A 27893-nucleotide genomic window follows, 5' to 3' on the forward strand; every position below is an offset into this window, starting at 1 on the left:
GTTGTCATCCGTCTCGCTGGGGTAAACGGCTAATGGCAGCCCCAGCAGTGGGTGAGAGATGTTCTTCTCTGACAGCTCCTCTCTAACTGAGCTGGAGGGCTGGCCTTTTATATTTCTGGTGCCTGTCCCACCCTTCTGGCCGTGCGGGCATGGGTGTCCCGGCTCTGCCCACCAGGGGGGGCCCATGCTATCCCTCCGTCTGTCTCCAAGGGAGGCCACGCCCCCTCGCTACAGGAGGTTAGAAGGATACTCATCCAAAAATTTGGCCCTAGATGTAAGTTGGGAATGGCTTTTATGGCAGTCTTACACCCATGCTGTATGTGGAAAATATTAAAGGCTGTTAAAATTGGAACACAGTTACTGTAGGTGTGTGCTTCCACAGGTTTAGGAAAGACCTTCTCATTTACCCAGCAAATATATTTATTAATCCTCAGCTGTGCTAAAAGCAATGAAGAATCCAGCTAAACAACCAGAGCAAGAACTAAAATCATGAGAATTAAAGTTAGGCATATATTCATTTTGGACCAGGGATGTACTAGGCAACTGGTTGGTGGCCGCAAGAAAGCAAATGGAGTGGAGAAAATCTTGGTAAAGCTGCTTTGTACGTGGGTAAGAAATTGGTGATTCAAATAACACAGGGTCCAAATGAAAGCATGGGTAAAAAGCCCATGATCTCTCACCCGATCTGCTGTGTTGCTTATGTTCCTTCCTCTGGGAGATGAAAATGCCATGGGCTGGGCAAGGAAAAGCCTGTGCTTAGATGCTATAGACATCTATCACTTTACAAGAAAAAAATCTCATATGTAAATCCTTTAGAAGTACCATACTGGTCCTGTGTGCCAGAAGAGAATGGGCATCTTACCCACACGTAATACAGCCTTCTTTATACTGGAGCCACATGCTGTCTTTGTTAGAATAATCACATTATGGCAAAACTTTTAAAATCAGAATAAAAAATAACGTATGTATTTCTAAACAACTGAAATGTTGCTGTGAATTATATAACTAAAGCAGTTGATCTATTTGAGACAAAGGTTTTGTTTATATTAAGTATAAAAGTGATACAGTTTCATTATTATACAAATGCTGTTAGTTGTTTTCCTGTAGCACCTAGGGATCAACCAAAAACAGGGCCCTGCACCATTGTGTCACATGCTATATGAACAGTAATACAGTTGCTGGCCAGAAGAATTTACAATCAAAATTTAAATGCTTTGTCATGTGAATATTTTAGTCTCTCTTGCTTACTTTAGCTATTTTCTTTGTTTTGTATCTTTAAATTACCTATATTCTTTAGAGTGACAAATGGAAAACTTCACTACAACTTTACCAGTCTGGATAACTTGATGGATCTTCTCTGGAAAAACAAACTCATTCCAGGTAAAGACAGCTTTTTCCTGGTCAGTTAAACATGTTGGATCAAATGTACAATCGTCAGACTAAACAGCTTTTGCTAGAGCAGATTTTGGTCCAAAATTAGTTCTCTTCTACTTACATTTGATTCCCATTTATGTAAATGGAAATTCTGCACACAGAACTGGGAATAATGTGAAGCAGCACATAAGTGCTTTGCTTGTAAGTGCTTTGGCATTAATCTGAGACTTCTGAACTGGAAGCTGTGATCAACTCTCTCCTCACTGAAATACGCTCAAGAAAGGACCAAAGAGGACACGTTCCTAAACTCATCTTGCTTTCACTACCCCTATACAACTATACACACCTCCAATACCTCTAAGTCACACTCCAATTCATAACCTGAGGTGGTAACGCCTAAGACTGTTGGCAAGCAATGAGTTTGAACGACCTCAAGTCCAAAGTAACTATTTGTGTGGAATTAGCGTGTGGCATCAGGAAAGGTTGCCCATTTAATGTAACTAATTTCCTGTGTCTTTTGTAGTTTCAGATTCTTAAGTGTCAATAAGACTCAATAACTTCCTTAGCTAATCAAAAGTAAACCAGTTCATGAAAATGGGGAGTTAGACTTCTTGTGTTTATTTAAGGATTTGAATTGATGGGAAGCCTTTCAGGATACTTTACAGATTTTGAAGACAAAAAACAGGTTATAAGATGGAGGAGCCTAATTGCACTTCTGGCCAAGAGATACATAGGTGAGTTATTAAATAATCATTGTTTAATAATCAGTCCTTTATTCTTCCAAAGTTCTATGGTTTATACTTGATTTCAGGATGCATTAGCAGCAATTGGGTGAATGGGAGAGGTTTGAGTGGGTTTATTTAAGCAATACCAATTCTTGAACTCAATTTTGGAAAAAGCTTCATAGAAGGGTGAGTGACTGAAACATCTTGAAACAAGTCATGGAGCTCACTACATTTAAGTTTCTGCCCATTGAGTGAGGAGTTCTAATTGAGGCTGAGAATTATTTGCCCAATTCCACTTCTTATCTTTTTTTAGTTTCATTTTCATTTCACCACTCAACATTAGACAATACAACACTAAAAACAACTAATACAGTGTTTAGCCCAATAAAAAATTAGGCTAAGCCAAACTGTGTAGGCTGAAATCATGAGGATTAGCACTTCTCCAGTGCTGTTCACCCACAGCTCAACGCGCTGTACAATAATGAACCTCTTAAGTCTCTCACATCCCTGGGAAGTAGATAAAATAAATACCATTACCCCCATTTTGCAGCTGGATGAACTGAGGTACCAACAAGTTAAGTGACATGCCCAGGGTCACACTGGAAGTCAATGACAATGTCAGGAATGAGAATAGAAGAAGGGATGGATTTTCAAGACTGACCAGAAAGTGACATGATTTAGCAAAGTCCTGGTCAGGAGAGAAGAAGAGGGGCATCTAAGAGAACAAGGCTGCAAGGGTAGTTGTAGTTTATAGCAGATAGCAAGCCTTTGAATAGTTCAAGGCCTTTAGTAGCCCTCTCAGTCTTTGCTTCGGGAGGCACCAGAACTGTGCCAGGGCAGCCGTGTGTTTAGGCATTGCACGTTGTATATATGTAGTGAACATGATCGTTTGGATCCACTATGGCCGTACGTTGGTTGTGTAAAGGGCAAGATAGACAACAGTGCTTGACAGGAAGAAAGCTTATGCTGATAGCCACAGAGAATGAGCAAAAGATAAGCTACTTTTTAGTCACAAAAAGAAAAGGAGTACTAGTGGCACCTTAGCCCTGGTCTACACTAGGACTTTAGGTCGAATTTAGCAGTGTTAAATCGATGTAAACCTGCACCCGTCCACATGATGAAGCCCTTTATTTCGACTTAAAGGGCTCTTAAAATCGATTTCCTTACTCCACCCCTGACAAGTGGATTAGCGCTTAAATCGGCCTTGCTGGGTCGAATTTGGGGTACTGTGGACACAATTCGACGGTATTGGCCTCCGGGAGCTATCCCAGAGTGCTCCATTGTGACCGCTCTGGACAGCACTCTCAACTCAGATGCACTGGGCTACCTTGGTAGTCATCCCCCTATTTGTGTGATGAATGAATAAAGAATGCATGAATGTGAAGCAACAATGACTTTATTGCCTCTGCGAGCGGTGATCGAAGGGAGGAGGGGAGGGTGGTTAGCTTACAGGGAAGTAGAGTGAACCAAAGGGCGGGGGGTTTCATCAAGGAGAAACAAACAGAACTTTCACACCGTAGCCTGGCCAGTCATGAAACTGGTTTTCAAAGCTTCTCTGATGCGTACCGCGCCCTCCTGTGCTCTTCTAACCGCCCTGGTGTCTGGCTGCGCGTAACCAGCAGCCAGGCGATTTGCCTCAACCTCCCACCCCGCCATAAACGTCTCCCCCTTACTCTCACAGATACTGTGGAGCACACAGCAAGCAGTAATAACAGTGGGAATATTGGTTTCGCTGAGGTCTAAGCAAGTCAGTAAACTGCGCCAGCGCACCTTTAAACATCCAAATGCAAATTCTACCACCATTCTGCACTTGCTCAGCCTGTAGTTGAACAGCTCCTAACTACTGTCCAGGCTGCCTGTGTACGGCTTCATGAGCCATGGCATTAAGGGGTAGGCTGGGTCCCCAAGGATAACTATAGGCATTTCAACATCCCCAACAGTTATTTTCTGGTCTGGGAATAAAGTCCCTTCCTGCAGCTTTTGAAACAGACCAGAGTTCCTGAAGATGCGAGCGTCATGTACCTTTCCCGGCCGTCCCACGTTGATGTTGGTGAAACGTCCCTTGTGATCCATCAGAGCTTGCAGCACTATTGAAAAGTACCCCTGGCGGTTTATGTACTCGCCAGCTTGGTGCTCCGGTGCCAAGATAGGGATATGGATTCCGTCTATGGCCCCACCACAGTTAGGGAATCTCATTGCAGCAAAGCCATCCACTATGACCTGCACATTTCCCAGGGTCACTACCCTTGATATCAGCAGATCTTTGATTGCGTGGGTTACTTGCATCACAGCAGCCCCCACAGTAGATTTGCCCATTCCAAATTGATTCCCAACTGACCGGTAGCTGTCTGGCGTTGCAAGCTTCCACAGGGCTATCGCCACTCGCTTCTCAACTGTGAGGGCTGCTCTCATCTTGGTATTCATGCACTTCAGGGCAGGGGAAAGCAAGTCACAAAGTTCCATGAAAGTGCCCTTACGCATGCGAAAGTTTCACAGCCACTGGGAATCGTCCCAGACCTGCAACACTATGCGGTCCACCAGTCTGTGCTTGTTTCCCGAGCCCAGAATCGGCGTTCCACAGCACGAACCTGCCCCATTAGCACCATGATGCATGCATTGGCAGGGCCCATGCTTTCAGAGAAATCTGTGTCCATGTCCTGATCACTCACGTGACCGCGCTGACGTCGCCTCCTCACCCGGTATTGCTCTGCCAGGTTCTGGTGCTGCATATACTGCTGGATAATGTGTGTGGTGTTTAATGTGCTCCTAATTGCCAAAGTGAGCTGAGCGGGCTCCATGCTTGCCTTGGTATGGCGTCCGCACAGAAAAAAGGCGTGGAACGATTGTCTGCCGTTGCTCTGACGGAGGGAGGGGCAACTGACGACATGGCTTACAGGGTTGGCTTACAGGGAATTAAAATCAACAAAGGGGGTGTCTTTACATCAAGGAGTATTTCAGGCAGGACTTCACGGAGGGTTCCAATAAGAAATGGTGCACCTAAGTAATTGTTCTTATTGGAACAAGCAGGTTGGTCTGGCCTCTGATTGATACATGGCTAGATTTACCTCACTGCACCTTCTCTGTGAGTGACTGCAGTGTGACCTAGAGGAATGAGTCCCCTAGACGGGGGAAGGGGGGAAGCAAATGAGTACAAAACAAATCTGGTCTATTTCTTGTTTTGATCCACTCCATCTATCTTTTACATCTTTGGCTGGCAGCAGACGGTGCAGAAGGACTGCAAGCCATCCACATCTCATGGCTGCTCGGCAGAAGATGGTACAGTACGACTGCTAGCCATCCTCATCTCTTGCCTGCCTGGCAGAAGATGGTACAATACGACTGCTAGCAATCCTCATCTCTTGCCTGCCTGGCAGAAGATGGTACAGTAGGACTGCTAGCAATCTGTATCGCCTGCCTGCTCACCATAAGATGGTTCAATAGGACTGACTGCAGGACCAAAGAGAATGACCTGGTCAAGTCACTCCAAATTTAGTCCCTGCACACATGTCTGCCCAGGCGCTCTTGGCCGATGTGGCCAGGAGCACCTCGGACATGACAATGACGGCTACCAGTCGTACTGTACCGTCTGCTGCCAGAAGGCAATGGGTTGATGCTGCTGTGTAGCAATGCAGTACCACGTCTGCCAGCACCCAGGAGACATACGGTGACGGTTACCTGAGCGGGCTCCATGCTTGCCGTGGTATGGCATCTGCACAGGTAAGTCAGGAAAAAAGGCGCAAAACAATTGTCTGCCCTTGCTTTCACGGAGGGAGGGAGGCAGCGGGGGCCTGACGATATGTACCCAGAACCACCCGCGACAATGTTTTAGCCCCATCAGGCATTGGGATCTCAACCCAGAATTCCAATGGGAAGCGGAGACTGCAGGAACTGTGGGATAGCTACCCACAGTGCAACACTCCAGAAGTCGACTCTAGCCTCGGTACTGTGGAAGCACTCCGCCGAGTTAATGCACTTAATGCACTTACAGCATTTTCTGTGGGGACACACACACTCGAATATATAAAACCGATTTCTAAAAAACCGACTTCTATAAATTCGACCTAATTTCATAGTGTAGACATACCCTTAGAGACTAACCAATTTATTTGAGCATAAGCTTTTGTGAGCTACAGCTCACTGCAGAGCTCAAATTCAGCGACTTGAGCCAGGCCGTTGAGCCACCCATGGAATACCACAGCCGTTGAAATCCATGGTAGCTGCACAGGCACTTCAAAGGGCAGAATTTAATCCACTATGTTTGGAAGACTACAGGTTGGTCCTGAGCTCTATCCCTGAATTATTCATTGCCACATGGAAGTGTACTGTGCAGTAATGAAAGGTAGTTTCATCTGCAGATAAATATGGATTGGAACATGTTGCCAAATGGAATTTTGAAACTTGGAATGAGCCAGATCATCATGACTTCGATAATGTGTCAATGAGTGTCAAAGGTAAGTTTGTTTCTTTTGACCTTGATTTAACTCATGTGGGGTGGAATAGGGTAGGGGCAGGTGGGGTGATAAATAATAGGGTATATACAGGTATATTCTGTTTTATAAGGGATTGGCCCTGGGTGTGATCCACATAACGTCCATTAATAGCATTCCTGCCCTGAATTTCATAAAGTCTCAGGTTAGACTTTAACATGAGAGAAAACAGAAATGAGGGTGGGGAATGGGGAGTAAGGGTGACACCAATACAACCATGTTTTTCATTGTTTGGTTATAAACTAAAGTTGTGCTATGAAGTTTTTTTTTCTGCTTTAAAGCCATGTGTTTTAATAGATATGTGCCTTGATAGCTTGCCCAGGCAAAATCCTTTAAAGGAGCTTCCTGTTGCCAAGACTCTATGAAACCAAGGGAGGGGACTTCGAGACCCCTGTTGTGATCAGTAATGGAGAGAGAAAGTGGAAAAAGGTGGCTTCAAACACATCGTATGCTGTTAGTTGTGCGTACTTTCTAATTGCTCACAGCCCACTGCAGCAATATGAGGACTAACCATACTCTTCGGTAATTTGAATCAAGACACCATTATAATTTTAAGCTGTAACCATCTACTGTATACATAATTGTTCTGACTCTAGGGTTTCTCAATTATTACGATGCATGCTCAGAAGGGTTAAGAGAAGCTAGTTCTTTACTGAAATTTGGAGGCCCGGGAGATTCTTTCCATCCATTCCCAAAGTCGCCCATCTGCTGGAGTCTTCTACATCACTGCCACAATGGAACCAACTTCTTCACTGGAGCAACTGGTGTGAGGTTGGACTACATAGCCCTACATAAGAAGGTCAGTCCAAGGCTTCTAACTGTTTAATAAAGAAAAGTGTACATGAGAGTATTTCTTAATCCAATGACAGGTTTCAGAGTAGCAGCCGTGTTAGTCTGTATCCGCAAAAAGAAAAGGAGTACTTGTGGCACCTTGGAGACTAACAAATTTATTTGAGCATAAGCTTTCTGTAGCTCACGAAAGCTTATGCTCGAATAAATTTGTTAGTCTCCAAGGTGCCACAAGTACTCCTTTTCTTCTTAATCCAATGTATTGCTACGGTTGACTGTGCAGCCCCTCTGGTTTATAAACTTCACTTTCAGAATTCGGCTCTGCCCATAATGGAGTACGTAACCATAACAATTCCAGAGTGTTCTAATAGACAAACCTCCTTCCAAGCTGAATGCTTCCATGTCTAGTGTCCACTTGAAAACAGCTTTTCCGCCACTTTCACAGGTGGGAGAGTGGGGGAAAATAAACAATTTTCCCCTTTAAAATAATAGTCTTGACCACCTGTCAACAGTCTAGTGCCTGAGCAGATAGACTAGAAATGTTAAAGTTGACAGGCAAGTTGTGGTGATCTCTTTTATTGGACCAGCTTCTGATGGTGAGAGAGACCAGCTTTCGAGCCACGCAGATCTCTTCTTCAGATCCAATAAAAGATATTACCTCACTCACTTTGTCTCTCTAATAGCCTGGGACCGACACAGCTACAACAACACTGCACACAAATCTGACAGGGACATACGTGCTTGTGCTCTGTCTTACAGAGCAGAGGTTCTCAAACTGGGGGGCAGGCCCTCCTGGGGGGGCACAGAATGTATTCGAGGGGAGGGGGAGCGTGAGAAGCTTTAGGGGGAAAAAACCTTACTGCACACATTTAACCCACAGCAATGAATAATTAGCAAAGCTGACTCCCCCAGCCATACCAGGGCCTTAGATGGTGCTGTGCATTTTGATGGATTTCTGTTAAGCTTGTATAGCATTATACAAAATCGTTGCCATCTGTACGTTAATCCGTTTGCTATGATGCGGTGTGCATATTTATTTGTAAACAAATGGACCATAATCGCAATTTTGATTTTGTTCTTATTACAATGAATCGTTGGTTCTGTTTGAATCAGTGCTTCACTGTTTTTAATATTTAGTGAGAGCTGCATGTTGATTTTTTTTAATCAATATATGTACTTGTGGGGGCAATAAACAACTACAGACACAAAGAAGGGGGGACTAATCAAATAAGTTTGAGAACCACTGTTCAGAATACCATACATGACACTTTGCTTCCTCACTTTGCATGAAACGGGATTCCTGTTGTTACAGGGAGCTGGAAGTTCTCTTCACATCTTAGAGCAAGAAACAGAAGCAATGGAACAAATTCAGAAGTTGTTCCCAAATTTCACCTCGGTTCCTATATACAATGATGAAGCAGACCCACTGGTTGGATGGTCAGTTCCACAAACGTGGAGAGCTGATGTGACCTATGCAGCCATGGTGGTGAAGGTAACTCAATGCTCACTTAGTGTCTTCACCTAATAAGCTAATCTGCAGAGCAAGTGTGTTGCCAAAAGAACGTTTTATTAGGTTTCTGGATGGACTTCAGGAAAAAATTACAAGCCAAATCCTGAAGTTTGAATGCTCTCACACCAAGGTGTCAGGTGCTTTAACTTCACAGCTTTAGTTAATTCATCTTCCCATTCCCAAGTGTCTCTGTAGAAAACAGCCCTATGAAAACTCCTCCTCCTATGAGAACTGGAGAATGTGCGGGGGACACTGTTACCGTGAATCCTACTGCATGATTGGCTAAACTCACTTTCCCTCATTCCCTGTAATAGGCTCGCCACTATCTTCTTGCGGTGCATTATACACCTGCAACTGTACAAAATCATCCTTTCCCAGAAAGCCCTAAGCACCATTAACATCCTCCTTGACTGCTTAATGCAGTAGTTCTTGGGCTTTGGGTGAGGTCTCTGCACAGAGGGCTGACATGACCTCATTATTACTGCCCGCACCAAGGGTCAGACCATGCAATGGGCATATGGCCCTTAGTTAGGGGGGCAGTGCAGAACTAGGTAACCATGGAGGCAACTGCAAAGCTGGGGAAGAGACCACCTCCTCCTGGGAGCATGCCAGTTATACCAACCTGTGAATGTTCCCTGTGGTATCTGCTGAACCATACCCTCACATTTGGAGAGGAGATATGAGCAACTTGATGGATCTTTCTAAGTCCCTGCAAAGCCCATGGGAGTATTGACCCAAAAAATTGACTGGGTTTGCACACTTGGATGTGCACAAACCTCTAAGTGTGAGCTGGCACATCTCATTTCTCAAATACTTCCTGTCTGTGGTATGCTTGTGATAGACAGAGACAAGCTTTCAGGCTAACACAGAGCCCTTCTTCTGGTCTGGGAAAGGTTATTTAGCGTAAGTAGTTAACACCTTTCAATCTGTTCCACCTTGTATTTAGCAGTGTCACTGAGTACCTTGCCCAGACCTGAAGAAGAGCTCTGTGTAAGCTCGAAAGTTCATCTCTCTCACCAACAGAAGCTGGGCCACTAAAAGATATTATCATGTCTCTCTAATATCCTGGGACCAACACGGCTATGGCTACACTGTATACTTGTGATAGCTTTACTTGTGGCACCTTAGAGACTAACCAATTTATTTGAGCATGAGCTTTCGTGAGCTACAGCTCACTTCATCAGATGTATACCGTGGAAACTGCAGCAGACTTTATATACACACAGAGAATATGAAACAATACCTCCTCCCACCCCACTGTCCTGCTGGTAATAGCTTATCTAAAGTGATCAACAGGTGGGCCATTTCCAGCACAAATCCAGGTTTTCTCACCCTCCACCCCCGCACACAAATTCACTTTCCTGCTGGTGCTAGCCCATCCAAAGTGACAACTCTTTACATAATCAAGTCGGGCTATTTCCTGCATAGATCCAGGTTTTCTCACATCCCCCCCCACCCCCATACACACACAAACTCACTCTCCTGCTGGTAATAGCTCATCTAAACTGACCACTCTCCAAGTTTAAATCCAAGTTAAACCAGAACATCTGGGGGGGGGTAGGAAAAAACAAGAGGAAACAGGCTACCTTGCATAATGACTTAGCCACTCCCAGTCTCTATTTAAGCCTAAATTAATAGTATCCAATTTGCAAATGAATTCCAATTCAGCAGTTTCTCGCTGGAGTCTGGATTTGAAGTTTTTTTGTTTTAAGATAGCGACCTTCATGTCTGTGATTGCGTGACCAGAGAGATTGAAGTGTTCTCCGACTGGTTTATGAATGTTATAATTCTTGACATCTGATTTGTGTCCATTTATTCTTTTACGTAGAGACTGTCCAGTTTGGCTTAAATAGAGACTGGGAGTGACTAAGTCATTATGCAAGGTAGCCTGTTTCCTCTTGTTTTTTCCTACCCCCCCCCCCCCAGATGTTCTGGTTTAACTTGGATTTAAACTTGGAGAGTGGTCAGTTTAGATGAGCTATTACCAGCAGGAGAGTGAGTTTGTGTGTGTATGGGGGTGGGGGGGATGTGAGAAAACCTGGATCTATGCAGGAAATAGCCCGACTTGATTATGTAAAGAGTTGTCACTTTGGATGGGCTAGCACCAGCAGGAGAGTGAATTTGTGTGGGGGGGTGGAGGGTGAGAAAACCTGGATTTGTGCTGGAAATGGCCCACCTGTTGATCACTTTAGATAAGCTATTACCAGCAGGACAGTGGGGTGGGAGGAGGTATTGTTTCATATTCTCTGTGTGTATATAAAGTCTGCTGCAGTTTCCACGGTATACATCTGATGAAGTGAGCTGTAGCTCACGAAAGCTCATGCTCAAATAAATTGGTTAGTCTCTAAGGTGCCACAAGTACTCCTTTACTTTTTGTGAATACAGACTAACACGGCTGTTCCTCTGAAACCTGTGATAGCTTTATCACTGCTTATGTCATACCAATTTTTGCTGACTCTTTAAAGAAAGTGAATCCCCTCTCAGCCTCTTCACAGGCTCCTTATTATTGCCTTGCAAAAAGTGTAAACATTTGGGGGATTTGCCTGCAGAACCCTTCACATTTCTGCTCTGGCCTACACTTTTGATCTATCTCCTTGTTGCATTGGTCGCCATTTTACAGAGAAATAAAAGGGGCGTGCCCAAGGTCACTCAGCAAGGAATTGGAACCGGGCCAAAGTCTGCACTTTGTTATGCCCATGTAAATCCAAAGCAATTCCACCAAGATCAGTGGAGTTATTTCATACTGTTTGGGTGTAAGCCCAGAGTGCTAATCCAATACTTAGACCATAAGGCTACCTCTTGTATTGCAATTAATAGTATACGTGGTCCATTAATGAATGATCCTAATCACTGTCCCAATTATTATAATTGGTGAAACGGTAAGGGCAAAATGCTGCTAACTTCTTATACATGCAGTACAATGAGGTCACTAATGAAACATTATTTTGACAGAAAATGCAGAAATCACATCTCTAGTGACAGCTCTTTACATAAGTACTAAACCACTCTAATAATTCCATCCTCTGGACACTTAAGACAACTTCCTGAGGAAGTGTGTGTCAACCTTCACTATTAATAAAAGAGTTTCTCAGGGATGGTGTGAAGTCTCCAGATTTTCCGAAAGGACTGCTACGGAACTCTCTTCAGAAATCTAGTAGAGCTATCTCCATTGTCTGTAATTCCAGTGTCCAGCTAACATGGCTTGAGCCCCTTCACCTCCTGCTTACACAGCATGTCTAGAACTCTTCCTTTGTGAAACGCTTGGCATTCTCACAGAGAGCCCGCTGCTCCCTGTGCATTCTCACAGGTAGGGTTAATCCTTCACATCTGAGTCAATGCACTGCCACAATCCTACTGATGCCCTAATTTTTTTAGCCAACCTGAGAGCTTATCTGAACTAAAGCCACTCTGAGATGATCTTCATGAATTTTGAAGCCAAAATGTTGTATGCTTTTGCTTTCATTGCATGTACAGCTCTTCATCCTGCACACACATGTGGCAGCATAGGGGTGAAACTACACCTCTACCCTGATATAACGCTGTCCTCGGGAGCCAAAAAATCTTACCACGTTATAGGTGATATCGCGTTATATCGAACTTGCTTTGATCCCCCGGAGCGTGCAGCCCTGCCTCCCCCTCCCCCGAGCGCTGCTTTACCGCGTTATATCCGAATTTGTGTTATATCGGGGTAGAGATGTAGTTCTGTAGCTTCACTACAATATCCAAATGAAGCTAGGGTGCTCTACTCCGCTGTTTTCAGCGGGTAAACGAATGCACGGAAATGAGTTAAAGTGGTCCCCGACAGAACCAGCCCATCATGTAGAACTGCCGCAGGATCATGTATGCTGAATATGCAGTTCAACAGAAACAAGACTGTTGGTTTTAAAATAGGAATTTATTCTTTAGAGTGTTGGCAAGAAGTGGTTTTTCCCCAGCATGATGGCCAGTTTTTCGCTTTACAGGTAATCATCCAACATCAAAATCTGCTCATTTCCAAAACCAACAACACTATCAACTACACTTTACTGAGTAATGACAATGCTTTCATGAACTATCATCCCCATTACTTCACCCAGAGAACACTGACTGCCCGATTTCAGATGAACAACACAAAGCCACCTCATGTCCAGATGGTGAGGAAGCCTGTGCTCACTGTAATGGGATTGCTGGCACTGCTAGGTATGGTAAATATTTGTTTTAAGTCGCTAAATGCCAATCCCCAGTCACGTGCAAGTTACATGCTTAAAATCTATCAACAAGTCATCTACTCCATCTTCCTGCGAAAGCAGGGTTATTCCCTCCTCCACATTTACTAGCAATTTGTCCAGTCCAGTTGTATGTGTCACAAGGAATGGTGCTTCCACCCCTCTCCCTGGGAGATTAACAGTCTTGGTGTCAGGCTGTTTTCCTGACAGTCTGTTATCCCTCTAAATTGATCCTATTGCTTCTGTTTATACCCCATATGCCACCTCGGTCAGTACCTTTCCTTTTACCTTTTGTGGACTGGTATCCCCCTGGGCCAGGTCCATTCAAGCTATATTTCTCTTTAATAAGCTCTCCGGCCTCTCAGTTCTTCTGAGCTCCTGCCAAGGTGTTAATCTAGGCCCTGATTCTCTTAGATACATGCTTAAGTCTTATTGACTTAAAACTATTATTAGGCATGTAGTACCTAAAGGCCAAACAGGTTGGCAGACCACCGAGGTGCTGTACAGACACAGTAAATGAGATTTATGCACATGTTGCAGTGCTTTGCAGAACCAGGGCTGTATTTCCAGAGCTGAACACCATGGGCAGTTTCAGTTATGCCAAGGTAAATCCAGTGACTTCACCAGTGCTACTTCAAATTCATGCTGGTATCACCAAGTAATCTACAGCTCAGCCCGCATATAGACAGTTATGAGTTTCACCTCGTCCCAGGTCTACAGCTGGGCTAGTTACCTTTTGTGACAAAAATATATTTTTACTTTCAGGGGAAAACCAAGTTTTTGCAGATATTATCAGCAAAGACGAAAGTGCCGACACCAACACTGTTGGTGTACTAGCCACCGCGCACGCTCCTGCTGAGCTACAGCCGTCAGACAGCTGGCAGGCCACCACGCTGATCTACGCTAGTGATGATAACCAGACATCCTCTAACATCAGTGCTGTAACAGTGAACATTACCCATTTCCCCAGGCATGCAGGTAAACGGGCTGTGTGTGGGGATTTGTGTACTGGAGCCCCAGGAAAACGTTCACGTTAAACATTTCCAAAGTGTTCATTTCATAACTGAGGTCACAGCTAGAATTTGTATATTACCAAGCAGATTCCATTTGTGACTAGAAATCTCTCCTTACCTGGCAGCCCCAGATTTTCTGGGGTCTGGGAGCACTGTATTAGGAAAGATTGTGTATCCTGATCCCAGAGTTGGACCTGCCTCCGGTCTTTAAGGGATACTGTGAATTCTACCCTTTCAGAAACTATTCAGCCCAGCTGCCCCTGAGCCAGGTCTTGCCGAGCAAAGAGTTCCCTCCGGGATTGATCACGATGTAATCTAGATATTGAACATTGCACACTGTATAGGATTTGCTGGTGTTGTCTTCAACAGTTGCTACTAGGGTTCAGCACCTGTGAAAGTCAGGACACTTCTATTTAGGAGCCTAGATAGGAATTTAAAAGCATAACATTAAGGACCAAGGCTTGAAAATATTTAGTCTTAAGCACTTGTGAACATTTTATTCCGAGTCTCATTGACTTTCAGTGAGATTCAGGCTCTGAAGTCACTTTTGAAAATTGGGCTTTGGCTCTTAAGTCATTTAAGCACTTTTGAAAGTCTTACCCTTCGTTTTTGAACCCAGATCAGGAGCTTTACATGTTTCCTTTGTGTTTCCAAAGATCTTGTGTATGTGACATACTACCTGGACAACAACCTAACCAATCCCTATTTGGAGTGGAAGAAAGTAGGAAGCCCTGATTTTCCTTCTGTAAAGCAATTCCAACAAATAAGAGATGCCGAGGTATGATGCATATGTGGTAAAAATTGTCAGTGTCAACACACTGTTCATGAACTGGTGACATTATGGCTAAGGAGCCTGATGACTGGTTTATGTTCTGGAGTAGTATTTCTCAAACTGGGGTCCACGGAACTGGGGGTCCCCAAGGGTACTCCAGGGGGTCCGCGGGCCGCACTGATCAACTCCTCCCTTCCCCTCCCTCCCTCAACTCCTCCCCTTCTTTCCCAGCACCTCCTGCACGCTGGAAGATTATAGATGCTAAAAGTCCAGCAGCACAGCGGGGCTCAGGCAGGTTACCTGCCTGCCCTGGCTCCACGCTGCTCCTGGAAGCAGCCAGTATGTCCCTGCACCCCTGGTGGGGGCGGGGGTGGCAGTGGGTCTCCACATGCTTCCCTCGCCCAGAGCGCTGACTCCACAGCTCCCATTGGCCTGCGGGCAGGGGCAGCGCGCGGTGATCCCCTGCTCCCCCACACACACACCTAGGAGCCGTTGCTTTCAGAAGCCATCCAAGGTAAGCGCCACCCGGCAGGAACCCACACTCCAACCCCCTGCCCTATCCCAGAACCCACAACCCGCACCCAAACTCCATCCCAGAACCCGCACCCCCTCCTGCACCCCAACCCCGTGCCCCAGCCTGGTGAAAGTGAGTGAGGGTGGGGGAGAGCGAGTGATGGGGGGAGGGGAGGATGGAGTGAGTGGGAGGCGGAAAGAGGTGGGGCAGGGGTGGGGTCTTGGGGAAAGGGGTGGAGTGGGGGGCGGAGCCTGGGGCTGAACAGGGGGTTTGGGGGTCCCAAAAATTTTTTAAATCAAAATGGGGGTCCTCAGGTTGCTAAAGTTTGAGAACCACAGTTCTGGAGGATTATTTAGATACTAAGTTTAGCATGGACTGAGTCATGTGGTTATCACCTCTTTCCTCCTTGATTACCATGATAAGCCTAGACAGGTAGGTGCATTACAGCTTGCTCGAAAGCTTTTCAGACTGCTAAGGGACTGCACAGATGAGTGGGAACCCTCTTGTTTGTGTCTGCTCTTCGCTGTTTACATTAGATTTTAAATCTAAGTCCATAGTAGTACTGACCAGGGGAAAAATAAAATGTAGGACAAGTCTCAGACAGGTGGCAGTTAGCATGTGCAGCCCTCCAACCACCAGAGATGGGCAATTCAAACACATTTGGCATTGTAGCAGCTTTTACTAAACATTCAGCCTACATATGCCAAAAGGACAGAATGCAGATCACCAACCTGCCTTACCGATTGTCCCGCAGTTTAAGAAGTGACTGCCCTGCCTTGGTCAAGCAGTAACAGATGTTTAAAGCAAGTAATCTCCTCTCTCATTCCTCTGAAAATAAATCCAAACCAGAAAGTGAATGTGACATTTTGGGTGACATCCTGGCACCATTGGAGCCAGTGGCAACTCTCATTGACTTTAATACGGGCTGGGTTTCACCTTTGTGGTTTTTTAATGCCCTATTACAGAGTTTCTCAAGTTTCTGGAGCTGGTAATAATTTACAGATTAAAGAATATCTGCAAACCCTCCCTCAAGACTTCTGATCCCTAACCATGACCAGGCCAAAGGCATGTAACTACCATGCTCTAACTAGCAACTAATTATACAAAATTCATGAAAGAGAAGCATTGTACTTAGTACAATGGAGAAACCTGTCTGGCTGCTGGAAGACAGTGCAGACTGGATTGGCTAAAAAGATTTAAGGAACCTTGATTAACAATCTATGGCAATTCTACACTTATCGCCACCATCTGAGAAACTTGACTAGCTGAACTACAAGGAGAAAAGTGGGATGAGACCTTACACCTTAGTCATCCTCCTCCTTCAGAGCTATCCAAAGCTGGCTGAGGCCCTGGCATGAATCTTGCTGCCAAGTTGCTGCCCCTCTTTCTGAGTGGGAGATCAGGGAAGCACACCTAAGTCTGAAATTCCCTCCAAATGCTGAGTTATCAGCTGCTCAGTTTCTTCAATAGAGTCTGAAACAAGAGGAAACAACTCCATTTGGTTATCAGCTTCCAGGTGTTTTCTACAATGAGTGCTTCTGCCTTGCTATGCATGGACAGAACATCGATATTCCCGGCTGGACAGACGAGTGAAGCTCAATGAAGTGCCCATGTACATCGGTAACTTAAACTAAGTGCCGCACCAAAGATGAATTGGTGAAGGCATCAGCAAAGGGAGAATGCTGATCACACAGGAAAACCTGCACCTCTGTCCTTAAAATCAAGAGGAGAATGGGAACTTTGCCTCATGAAAGCTACCTCGCAGTGTGAGAGGAGCTACTGGTGGTGGGAAACTAGGGCTTAGCAGGGCAATAGAAAAGCTCTACATTTACTGGACAGCTTTCCAGGAAGGTCAGTAGTTCAGAGCTTGATGAAGGACCGGTGCAGGTTTGCAGGCCCACAGCATATGAAAGTGTGAGGCAGTCGGTATGATGTTTAGGATCCATATGATCAGGTTGCTTTTAACTGTCATCAGCTGGGCTCTGTCCCCACAGATTGCAATACGCCACTTCCACTGAAAGCAGAGATCTGCGGCTGCTTCCCGGAAGGTCTCAAATAAGCACTGTATGTGTCCTGGGCCAGCTTTACCAAGGAGCTAGTGGAAGAGAGCTGACTGGCCACAGTAGGAACTAGACAGAAAAGCCCCACGCGGAGAGGTAGAGAGAACCCTTCCATAACAAAACCAACATCCTGTGCTGGATACCAGCTGGGGTCAGATCCAGAGGGACAAAAATCAACATATTTTTCTCCCTCAGGGGGTCTGGAGCTGCCCTCGTTCACTGGGCATTTAAAGAGCTGGTGACTTAAATTCAGAGGAGTGGGGGACTGAGGACAGCTGGCCCCATCTGCCCGCTGACTGTGTGAATGAACATTCTGTAGCCCGCACTTTCCTTCCCCTCAGGAAAAGCCTGCTAGCTTCCTTCTGCACTCTCAGGTGTAGGAGCTAAGTTAAGGGTGATGTGGGGCAATGCATCTCCCCCTTCTTAGTCCAAAGTAGATAGGAACTTCCCGTGGTTTGGGTATCCAGCACTCTCCTGCCTCCTCCCCATCGCTCAGGCATCCATGAGATCGTTGCTCTGCCATCTCTCTGAAACCTGCTTTCTCCCACTTATTTCCTCCAGCTGCAGAGGACACCATCCAGGCTTGAATTACCTGGCAGATGTTGACGGGCAGAGCCAACTACAGGCTCTGTCTGCAGGCCGGACACTTAACTCATTCCTCCCCTGCCCAGTCGACAGCTTGTAAACACCCTCACTGGTACGAAAGGGTCTGACGCTGATTTCAAGCGAGTAGCTGTTCCTATAACTCAGTCATTTCCACTACGCGGGGAAGGTGCCTCTTTTGCACACTGTGTGCACCTTGCACTGTGGTGAGCTTTGCAAAGATAGCTAATCAGAAAGGCGTTACTGGGTCATTACTCAAACTGGCATGCAAATGGCCTTGGTTTTTGGGCTCCCTCCTTAAAACCGCAGACTACTTTCAGTGATGGATGTTTGGCTTCTAAAGATCACAATGACTCTGCAGGCTTCGTACTCTGATGCAGCCCTTTGGAACAAACTGCACAAGGCACTCACAACACTAATAAACCATACATCATATGTGTCCATCCTAGTTCCACATTGGCATAGGAACAGCCTGACGCTGCCCTTTCCACCAGTCATCCCACAACCAGAACTGAGCTCCAGCGAAGACCAAACAACGGCCAGTCCATGCAAGGCTCAGCCGTACTCTCAGCTTGGCCAACTGGTCCGCTGCTCCAGTCCTGCAGTGGGGTTCGTGCATGGCTTCTTGCACTTCATGTCAGCCTAAGGGCTCTTTAGGGGACTTGTCCTATATCAGGCACACACACACACGGGAAGAAGTCTAATACTCTTAGCCGTCTGCTGTACCCATTCATATGCTGCACTAATCTACACAGAACGGAGGTCCCAGGAATGTGCTGGCCATGTGGAACACATTACAAGGCTCTTGCCTGTCCTTTTTTTCCTGTTTTCAACATTACCAAATTTGGAAACCTTGGCATATTGTATGACCTTCTTTGGCCCCCTCCCCGAGGTCACAACCTACATTTTGGATATCTGGGTCCTAACTAATTAGTCAGGCAAACAGGCCCTACAATCACTGAACAGTTAGATAAAGTAGAGGAATAGATATTAGTCTCCTGTTTCACTGAGAAATGCTGCAAGTTATGATCTAGCAGGCTGCAAACTTTTAAAATGCCATTAAAAGTGGCCGTGCTAATTTAGAGGTACAGCAACGTTACACTGCAGAATCAGTGGAGCTATAAAATGACTGTAGAAAGAATGGTGAATATTGATTTCTTTACAAACCGCCTCCATTCGGCTTCGGTTTTGCAGGACCCGGTGGTGACCGGACCATTCCCATTTCCTGGGGATGGCCACCTGATCTTGAAACAGGAACTCCCACTTCCATCAGTCTTCCTCATCCATGTCTGTGCAAGACCTCACTCTGTTCCCAATCAAGTATGTACCATGATTCAGTGTCAGCGGGCTGAGTTTGTCACTGTTCCTGTACAGCCTGGTTGAATTCTATGGGCATGTCTACACTGCAAGGATCTGGCCTGTGCCAGCTGATTTGGGCTTATGGGGCTCAGGCAAAGGGGTTGTTTAACTGCAGTGTAGACGTTCGGGCTCAGGCTGGAGCCTGGGCTCTAGGACCCTGCGTGGGGGGAAGTCCCAGATCTTGGGCTGCGGCCTAAGCCCAAACAGCTGCACTGCAATTAAACAGCCCCATAGCCCAAGTCAGCTGGCACGGGCCAGCCGCAGGTGTGTAATCGCAGTATAGACATACCCTATTGAGCTATCAGACTTCAGTTAATGAAGGCAGCAATGCCTCAGTCGGCTCATTGTTATAAGGTAGCATAGGAGAATTATTTAAGCAAGGAGCCAAATTTTCCCATGACAAAGCGATTCCATGCCTCACATTCCAGGATAAACATCCCCACAGCAGGTGGTGTGGGCAACCAGCTGAGCTAAAAATCAAAACTACCCATTGCTGGAAAAAATCATTAATGAAATGATGGGAAGTACAGCATTTCCTAGTCTTGAAAATGGGACCGAGGCTTTAAAGCTTAAAAGCCAAGCATTATAAATAACATTTTAGCTAAGCTGTTTAGATGTTTTATAATCACACATAAGACGCAGTCGTAGCTGTGATAACACCCGTTAGGCATGTCCTGTGAGGTGCTGAGTACCCTTAACTGTCAGGGATACATATGGGGAGTTGAGAGCATTGGGCTACAGAACTGTAGGGCCAAGAAGTTGGAGAAAAAGGATCTAAAACTGAGTCTAAATCCAGATTGAGGCATCAAAATAAGTGGAATGATTTTTCCCCAAGGTTCCCACAGAAATCAAAGGGAGCTCCTTGGTGCTCACTACTTGGGAAAACCAGGCTACTTCATTTGAAGTCCATATTGAGGCACCGAAGTTTTAGCTACCCATTTACTTCAAAGTAGTTAAGCCAAGACTACGTATTAAAGGGGTTAAATATGATCCGATGCTGCTGCATCATCAGTGTGTTATCGTAGCAACACACTTCTTCCCTCTATATTAATGTGGGCCTCTCTCTGCTCTCAGGTGGCGGGCGTTCACTTGATCCCTCTGACAAAGGGGCAGGTTGCAGTACTTTGGGACGATGACTGTGTGGCTTCAAGGTAGGTGCGTTTGGAAGACCGAGGTAGAAGTAAGACCAGGACACAGATGTAATCTTATCAGGCCTAGGCATAAAATGGCTAAGCCCTGTTTGCTCTCTCCGCAAAATGCTAGGCAGTATCCCTGGCACTTTGTCGATTTTTTTCCAAAGCACAGTAGCTTTAATCACCAAAACGATTGTTAGAACCCGTGTGCGATATCATGGGAGGAACTCTTGAGCAGGTTCTTGGCTACTCTGCCTGTTCAGCATGAGCCGAGCTTGGAGCCTCACTAACACACAACGGCAATTCAGGGTGTCTTGCACCCCTGGAGGAGATAGGAGGCTCCACAAAAGCCCCTGTACTAAGAGATGCTGCTTTATCCAGTCCTGTGCAAGTTGCCTCTGCCAGATGTGAGTAACGAGGAATGCGGAGATAAAGGGCGAGGATTGTGTCCAGGTCAGAAGACGTAGCCATCTGTCTGCAGACATGCTACCCCAGAAACAAACCTATCTAGACTAATGTGCAGATTGGGAACACAGGACAACCAACTCAGTGCATCCTTTGGGGTTGGTTAGTTCACCTCACTAAATGCTGGCTTTCCTGCATATTGGGCCTACGCCTGTGAGATGCTGAATATCTCCCCTGGGGTGCTTAGCCTTGTCTCTCCCCCTGGCATCTGGGGAAACTGAAGGGGCTCACCAGTTTGTCAAAGGCTCTCAACACCTCGCAGATCGGTCAGTCCTGGTGCTCTGTTGTGGCCTTTTCAAGCCATGACCCCTGCTCCTTGTGTTTGGAGGGTCTGCTGCAGCACAGGACTTCCCTGGCCAGTTGTGTGCAACCCCAAGCATTTCTCTTCCTCACCCTCCTGCACAGACATGGCAGGGACAGGGAGGTATGGCCATTCCGTGGTCACCAGCAGCCAGTTGAGATGTTTGGTTTCAGAGTAACAGCCGTGTTAGTCCGTATTCGCAAAAAGAAAAGGAGTACTTTAGGCACCTGAGAGACTAACCAATTTATTTGAGCATAAGCTTTCGTGAGCTATAGCTCACTTCATCGGATGCATACTGTGGAAAGTGTAGAAGATCTTTTTATACACACAAAGCATGAAAAAATACCTCCCCCCACCCCACTCTCCTGCTGGTAATAGCTTATCTAAAGTGATCACTCTCCTTACAATGTGTATGATAATCAAGTTGGGCCATTTCCAGCACAAATCCAGGTTTTCTCCCCCCCCACACACACACACAAACCCACATAAACACCACCCTATACCAGAAACCTACTGACCGCTATTCCTACCTACATGCCTCCAGCTTTCACCCTGACCACACCACACGATCCATTGTCTACAGCCAAGCTCTGCGATACAACCGCATTTGCTCCAACCCCTCAGACAGAGACAAACACCTACAAGATCTCTATCAAGCATTCTTACAACTACAATACCCACTTGCGGAAGTGAAGAAACAGATTGATAGAGCCAGAAGAGTTCCCAGAAGTCACCTCTACAGGACAGGCGTAACAAAGAAAATAACAGAACGCCACTAGCCGTCACCTTCAGCCCTCAACTAAAACCCCTCCAACGCATTATTAAGGATCTACAACCTATCCTGAAGGGTGACCCAACACTCTCAGAAATCTTGGGAGACAGGCCAGTCCTTGCCTACAGACAGCCCCCCAACCTGAAGCAAATACTCACCAGCAACCACATACCACACAACAGAACCACTAACCCAGGAACCTATCCTTGCAACAAAGCCCGTTGCCAACTGTGCCCACATATCTATTCAGGGGACAGCATCACAGGGCCTAACAACATCAGCCACACTATCAGAGGCTCATTCACCTGCACATCCACCAATGTGATATATGCCATCATGTGCCAGCAATGCCCCTCTGCCATGTACATTGGTCAAACTGGACAGTCTCTACGTAAAAGAATAAAGGGACACAAATCAGATGTCAAGAACTATAACATTCATAAACCAGTCGGAGAACACTTCAATCTCTCTGGTCACGCGATTACAGACATGAAAGTTGCAATATTACAACAAAAAAACTTCAGAACCAGACTCCAGCGAGAGATTGTTGAATTGGAATTCATTTGCAAATTGTATACAATTAACTTAGGCTTGAATAGAGACTGGGAGTGGCTAAGTCATTATGCAAGGTAACCTATTTCCCCTTGTTTTTTCCTACCCCCCCCCCCAGACGTTCTTGTTAAACCCTGGATTTGTGCTGGAAATGGCCCACCTTGATTATCAGACGCATTGTAAGGAGAGTGATCACTTTAGATAAGCTATTACCAGCAGGAGAGTGGGGTGGGGGGAGGTATTTTTTCATGCTTTGTGTGTATAAAAAGATCTTCTACACTTTCCACAGTATGTATCCGATGAAGTGGGCTGTAGCTCACGAAAGCTTATGCTCAAATAAATTGGTTAGTCTCTAAGGTGCCACAAGTACTCCTTTTCTTTTTGAGTGTTTGGTTTCTTTCCTAGATGTCTGAAAACATATGAAGTTGAGTTTTCACCGGACGGAAAAGCATACCGACGGATTAATGCCAGAGACACGATCTTCACTCTCTGGGTCTACAGTCCAGGTAAAGTCAGCATTCACACTCAGTTTAATTTGTCCCCTCAGCATTCCAACTCGGTTGAAAGTGTACTAAGTTATATTTGTCATTAAGTTTAAGGAATACAGAGCCAGGTGTGTTCAAAGTGCTTCATTGCCAAAAATAAGACCAGGTTCCTCTCCTGGGGATCATACCCTTAGGTCTAGAGGATGCAGCCCTTATTGTGAGTAAGTCATGGTCACCATGGACAGTGCTTGCACGTCTGTCCCTAAGCATACAATCCTGAGGTCCTTGCTCAGTTTTCACTGAAGCAAACTCCCACTGAAGTCAACAGTGGTTTGAACACTAGAAGCACCTCCATCCTTGGCCCCTGTGTTCCATTGCCACAGCACACAGGCAGGACCAACAGGGAAGGAAAGCTCACACCAGATGTTGCTGTACTGAGTTATCCACACAGTTATTCGTAGTAATATTCCTGTCACTACGTGCCGTGTGTGGACGTGGTTCTTTACAGCGCCGGAGGATATGGTCCCTGCCCCGGGCGCTTACCCAGAACAGGCCTGATCCTGACTCTGCTATTGGCAATGGGAGTTTTGCCAGTGACTTCATCAGAAGCAGGGCAGAATCCCATTTTGGACAGGCCCCACAGATGACACCAGGGGCCAGATCAGCTGCTGTACTTCAGTTCAAGGTGTAGGTGTGTGATACTCTCTCAGGATGCCCAGGCCTGTGAGTCACCTTGTCCCCCACCTCCCATGTGAGGGAGTTTTGCTTGTGGAAGCTAGATGTCAGCTCCCGGACCCCTCCAGCCACTTAAGCACTCTCCTCAGGGCTCTGCCAGCCCCTCCTTTGCTCTGCACCTTAGTAGGCCCCCAAGCCACTCCAAAAGCATCCCCTGTAACGTGCAGCTCGTGTTGCTGGACACACAGTCATGACCGAGAGAATAATACACACTTGTTTGATTCAGCTGAGTATCAGCTGCAGCATAACAACACAGCACTGTAATCTAGTGATAGAGAAAACAAATCTGTGTTTCTTAACCAAGGGAAATCAGATCATGACCACGGGTAACCACAACAACAGGTTACAAATAACACAGAACTATCACCCTGTAGGGAGCCAGGGTGGCTTCTCTCTGAACCAGAGGGTAAAGAGCCACCCTCTCAGCCTGAATGGGCGGGGCCAGACCAAGCTTACGCCAGTCCCCGGAAGGGGAGGGGTAGGACAGGAAGTACAAGGACGGGGCCCTTTTCCCAGTGAGGAGAGCACCAGGGAGGGAGGGAGACACAGGCTGCTCCCTCGCGATCCTGCTGCCGACCCAGGGGAGGCCCTGGGCCAGGAGGAACCTGACAAGGAGGAAGGCCCGTGGTGACCAGGACTGCCAGCCGCTGAGTACCCGGAGGACCTGTAGCCTGTAACCTGTAGCTGTAGCCCGGGCCAGCGTGAGTCCGACACAGAGGGGGAGCCGGATGAGCTGGAGGGACTGGAGAGAGCCGCTTGAGAGACCGGGGAGGAAGTAGCCCGGGGCAGAACTGCACCGTGGGGTGGGTGTGTTTGGTCAGCGGGCGCGGATGGCCCCCTGCTGACCGAGCGGCGGGACCTTCAGCCCCCGCCACTGTCAGGGCCCTGGGCTGGAACGCAGTGGAGTTGGGTGGGCCTGCGTTCCCCTACCCCGGCCAGTCTGCCTTGGGTAGCAGAACTGTGTGCTACAAACCTGTGCCGGCGCTCCCCCTGCCCGAGGGGCGTGCCGCAGGCTCGGGCCGGCCCTCCCCCTGCCCGAGGGGCGCGCCGCAGGCTCGGGCCGGCCCTCCCCCTGCCCGAGGGGCGCGCCGCAGGCTCGGGCCGGCGCTCCCCCTGCCCGAGGGGCGCGCCGCAGGCTCGGGCCGGCCCTCCCCCTGCCCGAGGGGCGCGCCGCAGGCTCGGGCCGGCGCTCCCCCTGCCCGAGGGGCGCGCCGCAGGCTCGGGCCGGCCCTCCCCCTGCCCGAGGGGCGCGCCGCAGGCTCGGGCCGGCCCTCCCCCTGCCCGAGGGGCGCGCCGCAGGCTCGGGCCGGCCCTCCCCCTGCCCGAGGGGCGCGCCGCAGGCTCGGGCCGGCCCTCCCCCTGCCCGAGGGGCGCGCCGCAGGCTCGGGCCGGCGCTCCCCCTGCCCGAGGGGCGCGCCGCAGGCTCGGGCCGGCGCTCCCCCTGCCCGAGGGGCGCGCCGCAGGCTCGGGCCGGCCCTCCCCCTGCCCGAGGGGCGCGCCGCAGGCTCGGGCCGGCCCTCCCCCTGCCCGAGGGGCGCGCCGCAGGCTCGGGCCGGCCCTCCCCCTGCCCGAGGGGCGCGCCGCAGGCTCGGGCCGGCCCTCCCCCTGCCCGAGGGGCGCGCCGCAGGCTCGGGCCGGCCCTCCCCCTGCCCGAGGGGCGCGCCGCAGGCTCGGGCCGGCACACCTTTCCCGCTAATTCCCCAGGGCCCGAAAGATGTGACTAAGGCCCGCCAGTGGAACCATAGCTCTCCATCGCCCCCTAGGGGCTTGGAGGACCGATTGAAACCTGTCACAAGTGGTGGAGAATCTGGGCAGGCGATCCCTATCCCTGCAGAAAGGGGTTAGTGCGAGGGGGCTTCTGAAGCTCCCCTACTGGAAAGATGGAGATGGAAAGGCTTATCAAGTTCCTGGCTGAGAGCCAGCAATAGCAGCAGCACCAACTCATACAGCAGCTGGGGGCCCACCAGCAGCAGTTGCTTCAAACTCTGGGAGTCCAGCACCATGAACAACAAACCCAATGCTTCCAGCAGCTTGCAACTCGGTGGCCGGGCCATGGTGGGGCTCAACTGGAGAGGGCAGCCTCCCCGACCCCTCCCGCCCCACCGATCCGTCTGGCCAAGATGGGGCCTGAGGATGACCCGGAGGCCTATCTGGTGACCTTTGAGCGGGTTGCCTCAGTGGCTGGTTGGGCACCTGACCAATGGGTGACCCTCCTCGCCCCATATCTGATGGGGCTGGCCCAGAAGGCTTACTGTGGGCTCCCAGATGATGAGGCCCGCATTTATGCTCAAGTGAAAATGACTATCTTGGATGCCTTCGACATTACCCCGGAGATTTTTCGGCAACGGTTTCGGGAAAAGGTCTACCCGCCGGGCGCCAGACCCCGGGCCGTGGCCCAGGAACTGAAGGACACAGGTACCCGATGGCTCCAACCCGAGCGTCGAACTGCAGCTGAGGTGACTGAACAGGTCATCCTCGAACAATTCGTGCACATCCTCCAGCCCCAGGGGAGGGCTTAGGTGTTGTGGCACTGGCCACAAAGTCTGAGCATGGCCGTCGCACTTACGGAGGACTTTCTCGAGGCAGAGGCCCTGATAGGACCGGCCGCCTGCCCCCCAAACCCTGGACCCAATGCACAGAAACTTGAAAGGAGGGGCCCACTTCCCAAACCAACGCAGCCCACCGTACCCAACGACCAGATGGCGGCAGGACCGAGTTTTCCCGACGCCCCAAACCCACACCACTCTCCGGCCCTGGACGCTTAACCTGACCACTGGGCCCCAGCCAACTCTGCAGCCCCACTGGTGCCCCCACGCAGCCGGCGCGCCCAGAGGTAGGACCTTGTTTCCGATGTGGCGAGTACGGTCATCTGCAACGGGGCTGTCCTGCGATGGACTGCAACTTTGGCCTGGTGTGCACCGGGGAGCGACGGGCCCGTCCGCTCTCCGTGGCCAAACTGACAGCTCCCATGGAAGTTGCTGGGGTCCCCGTGGTGGGTCTAGTCGATTCGGGCTGTGGGCAGACCCTTGTCCGCCAGGCGCTCTTCTCGGACACCAAGCGGACCATTGGGGAAGTACGGATTCAGTGCATCCATGGAGACGTAAAATCGTACCCCATGGTTCGGGTCCCCATCACGGTGAATGGAGCAACTCAGTTAATAAATGTGGCGGTGGCGTCATCCCTCGCCTATCCAGTGATCCTGGGCTGCGACTGGCCAGACTTCGCCGAGGTGCTCCAATCCCTACCCACCAAAGAGGCGTTCGAGGGAGCCCGCCCTGAGACGAAGACAGGACCTGACTCGAGCTCCAACCCTGGAGCTGACCCAGGTCCCACCCCCGGGCAGGATGGCCTGGAAATGGCTGGTCCCCCTCCTGACCTGGTGGACTTTAGCTGGGATCAAATGCTCCAGTTTGCCTATGAGCAGCTGGCCCGGGTGGATGGTGAGGTCGTGGACGCAGCGCACCACCCAATGGCCCAGGTTTGAACTCAACCACGAGCGGCTCTACCGCCTTGACCGAGACCCCCAGACCCAAGAGGTCCGGACCCAACTCGCGGTCCCCCGGATGCATCGTCGGGCAGTCCTGAAGCTTGCACATGACATCCCAGCTGCCGGCCATTTAGGGCAGGAAAAAACTGTGGCCAGGGTCCTGGCCAGGTTCTTCTGGCCCGGCGTCCACCGTGAGGTGAAGGATTACTGTGCGTCATGCCCGGACTGCCAACATGCAGCCCCGGCAGGGGTACGGAAGGTCCCCCTGGTCCCGTTACCAGTCATAAGTGTACCATTTGAGCGGGTAGCAATGGACCTGGTCGGGCCTTTTCCAAAAAGTAAGGCAGGCCATCAATACATCCTCGTCCTGATGGACTACGCCACCCGCTTCCCCGAGGCCGTCCCCTTAAGAAGTATCACCACCTGCACTATCGCTGCGGAGCTCGTGAAGATCTTCGCAAGGGTGGGCCTCTCACGGGAGATACTCACTGATCAAGGGACCAACTTCACGTCTAAGCTGTTCTGTCAGGTATGTGCCCTATTGGGGATTAA

The 27893-nt window shown here is 48.6% G+C and overlaps 1 protein-coding gene across 3 annotated transcripts in view; it reads left to right on the forward strand.

The window, feature by feature from the left end:
• IDUA (alpha-L-iduronidase) overlaps nucleotides 1-27893 on the forward strand; it is a 79936-nt gene that overhangs the window by 47427 nt on the left and 4616 nt on the right. For 2 of the 3 annotated variants that reach the window (XM_048851473.2, XM_048851476.2), the window contains 11 exons: nucleotides 1298-1380; nucleotides 2001-2108; nucleotides 6455-6550; nucleotides 7183-7385; nucleotides 8688-8867; nucleotides 12848-13064; nucleotides 13856-14068; nucleotides 14760-14881; nucleotides 19247-19372; nucleotides 20486-20562; nucleotides 23040-23140. In XM_048851473.2, the coding sequence (XP_048707430.2) occupies nucleotides 1298-1380; nucleotides 2001-2108; nucleotides 6455-6550; nucleotides 7183-7385; nucleotides 8688-8867; nucleotides 12848-13064; nucleotides 13856-14068; nucleotides 14760-14881; nucleotides 19247-19372; nucleotides 20486-20562; nucleotides 23040-23140 (1526 nt within the window). The remainder of the gene's footprint in view (nucleotides 1-1297; nucleotides 1381-2000; nucleotides 2109-6454; nucleotides 6551-7182; nucleotides 7386-8687; nucleotides 8868-12847; nucleotides 13065-13855; nucleotides 14069-14759; nucleotides 14882-19246; nucleotides 19373-20485; nucleotides 20563-23039; nucleotides 23141-27893) is intronic. The other variant, XM_048851475.2, reaches the window with a different exon arrangement.

Source organism: Caretta caretta, chromosome 5, assembly GCF_965140235.1.
Source record: "Caretta caretta isolate rCarCar2 chromosome 5, rCarCar1.hap1, whole genome shotgun sequence".
Lineage (NCBI taxonomy): Eukaryota > Metazoa > Chordata > Testudines > Cheloniidae > Caretta > Caretta caretta.